At 31.5% G+C, this 7,823-nt stretch overlaps 1 protein-coding gene across 1 annotated transcript; it reads right to left on the bottom strand.

Moving 5' to 3' along the window:
* Positions 1–204: 204 nt before the first annotated feature.
* LOC124361471 (prismalin-14-like) lies at positions 205–7,592 on the bottom strand. Its single transcript, XM_046815521.1, has 2 exons — positions 7,511–7,592; positions 205–940 (listed from the first exon to the last, which is right to left on the bottom strand). The coding sequence occupies exons 1-2, from the start codon at positions 7,520–7,522 to the stop codon at positions 605–607; spliced, it is 348 nt and encodes a 115-aa protein (XP_046671477.1). The 5' UTR covers positions 7,523–7,592; the 3' UTR covers positions 205–604.
* Between the last annotated feature and the right edge of the window lie 231 nt (positions 7,593–7,823).

Below are 7,823 nucleotides of genomic sequence, written 5' to 3'. Positions count from 1 at the left end.
GCCAAAACGGTGTATTTTACTTCTCACTATAATTTAGCACCAGCAGCTGTGATGGTAAGTAGTTTGGTTTCCAATAAATTAATTAATTAAAGACATAGTTTTACATATTTTAATGAGTACGACATTTTCTTTTCTTTTATAAAATTCAATGATTTAGAATTAACGTTTATGGTGAGTAGGATAACAAAGAATAAAAACAACAAATTTACCTGTTGTAAGTATAAAATGGTAGTTTATTGGTAACTTATACAAACTGAAGACTAGAAATGTTTGATATATTATGAATCTAAGTATAAGCTAAATGCTTTTGTATTTGTTATAATTAAGTGGGTGCTCCCCACTCCATGCTTGAAAACTATGTAAAATACGGTAAACATATAAATAATGTGAAGAAACAGCTTCGGTTAGTTAATTTAACAGATAAAAAGAAATCTAGTAATCAGAAGAATCATTTAAATAAGTAAAAATCTTAGAAGAACATACAAAATACATAAACCTGTTGAAATTTATTACAATTCATTATTTAGTTTTAAACAAATCTTATTTTAAATTGCACTATAAGAATAGAAATTTCAAAATCATGATAAACTTTTGGATTAGGATTTTACCACCAGTCGTGTCCTCCTCCATATCCGTAGCCACCTCCATATCCGTAGCCACCTCCATAGCCATAACCGCCTCCATATCCATAACTTCCACCGTAGCCCTTATACACAGGGTAACTGCTGTAGCTTTTGTAGACAGGGTAACTTCTGTAGCTCTTGTACACGGGGTAGCTGCTGTAGCTCTTGTACACGGGGTAGCTGCTGTAGCTTTTGTAGACAGGGTAGCTATGGTAGCTCTTATAGACGGGGTAGCCATGGTAACCTCCATGGTAACCTCCGTAGAAAGTAGCTTCAGATACCGCCAAGTAGGCGGCTGCCAGCAGCAGGGCAGCGACCTGAAAGAAAAGAGCGAAGTTTCATAATGACTGAAGGCATTTTTCCATACTTTACAGGATGATTTTGTTAAGAAGAGAAACCCAAATAGTTTGTGTTAGAGTCTGGTCTGAAACAGTCATATGAAGGCGGGAAAGTCAGTGGAAATAAGCTTCCTAAGGTATGACATTCCCTTCTAAAAAGAACTTTTGGAAAATGTATGCTTTTCCGCATCTTTTACTACAAATCCTCCTCTGTCTATAGTTACCATGGATACATATTTTTATATTGTTGAAGAGTGTTAAAAAATGTTCGACTATAACCATAGTTGTTACTTTTGATCACAAAAGAAACAAACAATACTTTTATAAAACAATGTTAATTATATATATATATATATATATATATATATATATATATATATATATATATATAAAAAAAACGCTCCACAAGGTGGAAAAACCAACACAGTTTGTTCGATGGTTATCAAATTGGCACGACCTACATTTTCTAAAAAAATCCTTCATAAAAAAATGAAGTATAATTTTTAATATGGTACTATTCAAAATTATAGTAATTTTGGTCCACACAGTAAATAGAATGTGGTCCACACATTAAATAATTTCAATTAAAATTGAACTTCTAATATATAAGAAACCAAATACCATGAATTGAAATAAACCCAATAACAACTGAGTCAGCAATTTTCAATAAAGGCTCGAGAGATTTTGATTACATTGTTATACTCGTTGCTCGTAATAATAAAAAAATCATAAAATCATAAAATCGTAATAATAAAAATAAAAAAATCTAACACAATTAATACAATTAATTTAGGTGTTAATAAAAATAGATTTGAAGCCAATGGAGTGCTCATACAACTCTTTTTCTTCCTTTCCCTAACAATTACACTAACAATTACAACTCTCTTGACTTTACATCTCAAGGTGACTGAACGTAGATGACTGAAGTGACCTTTCACCATAGCAGTACTCTGAACAGATCAAGACGTTTTTATAGTAGACCGGTAAAATGGCTAATTATCAACAAAAAATGGAGCAACTACACTAACTGTTTCATTGCCCAAGAGAACAAGTTTTACACAGGTATTAGAATGCGGTCCACACAGTAAATAACCTGTCACACGACTCGAGATGTGTTGCAACACAACGACCGGCAAAAGTGATTTAGAAATTCGCTATTAACATCCTGTTAAACTGCGGTTTATTCATAGTACGGACTCAACGTACTTTTCGACTACGTACTTTTTTCGAGTAAGATCCCACTCCGAGGAAGTTTTTTAAACAATGAAACTACTGTTCATTTTCAAGATTGTAAGTGCCTAAAGAGTTTCATTAAATGAACGGCACCTTTTTCAACAATAAATTAACCATAAAACTGGTTTAAACAGTTTCAGCACAATCACGTTTTAATTTACAACTTATTGCAATCAAATCTCAATGCAAAGAGTCTCGCCAAATTCGAATCTAAACGGTACCATCGATAAATCCCAGTGTAGGGGACAACGAGGGAAGAAAATGCACCCAAGATCGTGGGAGGTATTCAAAGTAAAATTTACAGACTAGCTAATCATAAAGCTTATAAAGGGTGTCCCGAAACTCTCTCAACAAAGGTATACCAAGCTATTGCTCAGGTCAAGACAAACATATTTCACCATATGAACATGGGATTCCGATGCTTAGTTTCCCATCTGTCTGTCATTTTCTCAGCGAATATCCAACAATACATGAATAAAGATTTTAATTTCCTTAAACAATATTTTATTAAAAACATATTAAATCAATGAAGCCATTTCCTCAAGCCGTAAATAATTCAAAGGCGTATCACTCTCTGAAGCTATAACTAATTAATATACATACATATACATACATTAATATTAACATACATATACATAATATTAATATACATAAATTTGCGCGTCTAGGCCTTCTTATTTGGGCTTTATTACAAAATTACCCAATTTTATAATTTCTTTAATTCCTCTTGGAGTAAAAAAAGCGATTTGTGTTTTTTGTCTGGTGAAAAAGTCATCTTAAATAAAATTTAAATTATCTACTAAATTATAAAAAACCATATCCTGGGAAAACTCCGATTGCGCCATCTTCTAAATGACAATGTAGAAGGATTTGCCGGGGCAAAAGCTTTCCTTAGAGTAAGGAGTAGTACGATTTTGTAAGATCCCAAGGCCAAAGGCAAGTCAGTTCAGAATCACAGGTTGAAGGTTGCTGCATCAGAACCTGTGTTGGGAGGATAATAATAATGATTCTTAAACTTTATAACCGCAAGTAAAGTACTCGTAAATTACGGTATGAAACCTTACACCATTTTGCCACAGCCGTTCAGTAAAAAAAACGTAACCGATGGGTGCATTATGTAAATCATAAATTGTTATTTTATGGCATCTGCCAGTCTTTAGATTGGCCCATCAATTTCGGTTTATTGTGCATTAACACTAATATGAGTTGAGTACCATAATTTAAAATGAAAAATGTTATGACTTTTCCAAAACTATTTTAAATACATAAAATTTCCGTTTTTTTCTTAAACAGTTAATAAACTATAAATGACGAAAATTAAACAAAAGTGTTTTTCTAGAAAACGTGTGAGTTTTCTCTTGTGCATAGTTTACAAGAAGTTGAAATTTCCGTTGTCATAGGAAAGAGTGAATGGCATTCAATTTCAAAATAGTTTTATTTTGTGTAGCATAGCAATAAATTAGCAAGCTCTGTACCATACGTTATGCGTAATATAAATCATAATTTAGTTTTTTATCATTATATACCTTACATTATTACCTTGAACTTGCCAAGACTTAACGTTATTGCACTTTATTTTCAATACTTATTCGACTCTATGATTACGTAAATATTTTACATTTGCTTGCAATCATTAATAAAAAGTAGATATTTTTATAATAATTAAATGTACCTTCTCGTTTTCAATAATGATAATTGTACCCAAAATATATAAAAAGAATTTCAATATGGTATAGTGAAGGAACTGAAAGCTATGATTTGTATGATGTTCTCTATACTTACAAGTAAAGTACTTTACTTTACTTACAACGTACTTTACAACATTACTTTACTTTACAACGTACTTTACATCCTCCCCATATACAAACCCACAATTAGAAAAATCTATATTTTATCACTACTGTTCTTGAATCGAACATTTTCCAAAATTAAGTCTGCCACAATTTAAGGCTGAGAATAATAAATTGTTTCTCAGTTAAGTGGGCCGTGGCCAAATGCAAGTAGAATAACCCCGTTTTAATGGTTTTAAAATTATGTAAATTTATCTAAATTGAACTGTTGTTGTTTGTAAAGTTCACATATATATTTAAATATTTATGTTTTATCTTTAAATAGTAAGTACATTTACACGTGGTAAATGTTAAGTACATTTCATTGTGTTTATTTGTAATGATGAATAACTGTAACTGGCTTTTATTGTTTTTAAATAAAATTACAAGAAAGAGAAGAAGTGAGTACAAATTTTGTCTCAACAAAGATAATATTTACACATTGCATACGAACATATAATAATACGTTAATACAGTCTAGATATTAACCCTAATTCGACAACTATTGTGTTTTTTGGGTTGCCAAGGATTGGGATCTATGAGTATGTTGTAATCCTATGACCTCATTTGATCAAATATCAAAATTGTGATCGTTACACAGAATGATAAAGCAAAATATTAGATCTTTCAACTCATCTTACTTTGATATTTCATCCCAGTGAAACCTAGAAACTTGCCTAGTAAATGCAAGATATATGTATGTAATCTATATTCTATAAATATATTGTTAATATTAGAGCACGGGTTACTTAAAACCGATCACCTATTCAAATTAGTTGTATAGGTATAGCACAAACCTTTTTAAACATTGTATTTTACAGTTTGACCACCCTAACAGATTATTGAAAAGTCTAGTGGCCGTTTGTTAACAGTTATTGTCCATAGCCTTTTCACACAAAATTTAAATTTTTCCAAACAGTTATTGAATATATTTATTAATAGATATATTATTCTATGAATATAAAAAATCGGACGATAGTACCATCACACTTCACATAAAAAGTATCCTAAAATTTACTTTTTTAGTATAATTTTACTTAAAATTTTAGTAAATTAAGATATTTGAGAGACGGTGTACGGTTTGTAAGCACATACCTATACATAGCGCCTTATACGAAAATCTGATTAAAAATAAGGCACATAAAATTACAAAAATGGATAAACATATTTTAATATTTGATAACAAACTATTTCTCTAAACTAAATTTTTTCAATACCGCTCAATATAACTGATGCTTACTAACGAATGCGTTAAAATAAAGAAAGCAGCAGACACCTTAGCATCAGTGTTTATTACTGAAGATGTTTCTGCACAATGATGTTTCTCAATTTTAATTGTGTTAACAATGTTTCGACGAGGTGAAAACAGGAAAAACCTTAGTTGGTGGTTATGGAATAGGCCTTGTTAGTATAAGCACTAAAGATTTAGTTTTCCTTAAAGTACAATAAAAATTTCAAAATAATTAATTAACCTCAATCGCACCAGTGGCGGACCTATGCCATGCCCCCTCCGAGATTTTGAAAAAAAAAACATTTTTATGAAATTATTTAATCTTTCGTGCAGCCTAACTTAGCCTTACTTTAACTCAATGAACTGAACTTTGAGCATTAGTAAATTTCTTTCTAAACATTTTATATTTTTGTTTTGTTCAATGCGAAATCTTCTGTTACAGTAACTTAATGGTGTATTGAACCAAAGTGAACCAAAGTACAAAGTGGCCCCTCCATAAAACCAGTACTGGATTCGCCCTTGGGTTACATTCCATATAATTTGATAAAGAACAGGAGACCAAGACAAACGTATTTAATATTGGAATGAAATGTAAAAAATTACTGGATTCGCCCTTGGGTGCATTCCATAATATAATTTGATAAAGAACAGGAGACCAAGACAAACGTATTTAATATTGGAATGAAATGTAAAAAATTACTGGATTCGCCCTTGGGTGCATTCCATAATATAATTTGATAAAGAACAGGAGACCAAGACAAACGTATTTAATATTGGAATGAAATGTAAAAAATTACTGGATTCGCCCTTGGGTGCATTCCATAATATAATTTGATAAAGAACAGGAGACCAAGACAAACGTATTTAATATTGGAATGAAATGTAAAAAATTACTGGATTCGCCCTTGGGTGCATTCCATAATATAATTTGATAAAGAACAGGAGACCAAGACAAACGTATTTAATATTGGAATGAAATGTAAAAAATTACTGGATTCGCCCTTGGGTGCATTCCATAATATAATTTGATAAAGAACAGGAGACCAAGACAAACGTATTTAATATTGGAATGAAATGTAAAAAATTACTGGATTCGCCCTTGGGTGCATTCCATAATATAATTTGATAAAGAACAGGAGACCAAGACAAACGTATTTAATATTGGAATGAAATGTAAAAAATTACTGGATTCGCCCTTGGGTGCATTCCATAATATAATTTGATAAAGAACAGGAGACCAAGACAAACGTATTTAATATTGGAATGAAATGTAAAAAATTACTGGATTCGCTCTTGGGTTACATTCCATAATATAATTTGATAAAGAACAGGAGACCAAGACAAACGTATTTAATATTGGAATGAAATGTAAAAAATTACTGGATTCGCTCTTGGGTGCATTCCATAATATAATTTGATAAAGAACAGGAGACCAAGACAAACGTATTTAATATTGGAATGAAATGTAAAAAATTACTGGATTCGCCCTTGGGTGCATTCCATAATATAATTTGATAAAGAACAGGAGACCAAGACAAACGTATTTAATATTGGAATGAAATGTAAAAAAATTACTGGATTCGCCCTTGGGTGCATTCCATAATATAATTTGATAAAGAACAGGAGACCAAGACAAACGTATTTAATATTGGAATGAAATGTTAAAATTTGTAATTATTGTACAATATTTTTAAACTTTCTTCTTGAACCTTACTAAACTATTGGAATAATGGGATACTTTTTTTATATAGCGTTTAAGAAGTTTTATTTGAAATTTTCTAATTTAATTATACCAACAAAATCTATCATTGTCAAAATCGTTTTTGTAATTCCCAATCAATTGTAAAAATATTATTACCGTACAGGCTCGACATACTGTGCTCCTTGATGAGAAATTTGTCAGTTGCAATGAAATAATTTAAATAAAATGTAAATGATATTATACCTTCATCTAAGTTATTTTAAGAACTCATACAAAAATGGAGGGTACTACAACATATGCAACTTTACACTTAAATTGAACTTATTACAACGTGATAATCATCACTTAATGTTAAAACACTATACTTTCTCTCGATTAAGGACTATTCAATTATTTACACATTTCTGCAAAGTTTAATATACGAGTATTTCTCCTGCAGATGTTATGAGTAAAAACAATTTTCGCGAAAGTCAAACCATTACATTTTGTTGCAAAACATTAAAAAAGCAGGTGGTAAATTTTCTATTTTTCTCTCTGTTATGACTCATACTCACTATGGTATTCATGATGATGACCAGCGATACCGATGTGACGGGGGAACTGCCGAGACCGGTGCTGTACACCAGGGTATAGTCATAGGTGGTGGGGTGTGCGGCTTATATGTGGCGGACAGACGGTCGGACATTGGGCAACTGACCTGCACCTGGGCACGGAGATAGTAGCTTCCCTCATACTCCAGAAGCTGCCAGAGTAAAAAAGTTGGAGGATAGGATATTGCACAAACTTTTAAAAACGGATACAAGGCAGTATCAACGGACCTGACAGAGCGTAACGAAACTGTTATCGTACAAACGGACAGATGACGGA

This window comes from Homalodisca vitripennis, chromosome 4, assembly GCF_021130785.1.
Source record: "Homalodisca vitripennis isolate AUS2020 chromosome 4, UT_GWSS_2.1, whole genome shotgun sequence".
NCBI classification, from domain to species: Eukaryota; Metazoa; Arthropoda; class Insecta; order Hemiptera; family Cicadellidae; genus Homalodisca; species Homalodisca vitripennis.
This window is presented reverse-complemented; position numbering and strand designations above follow the sequence as displayed.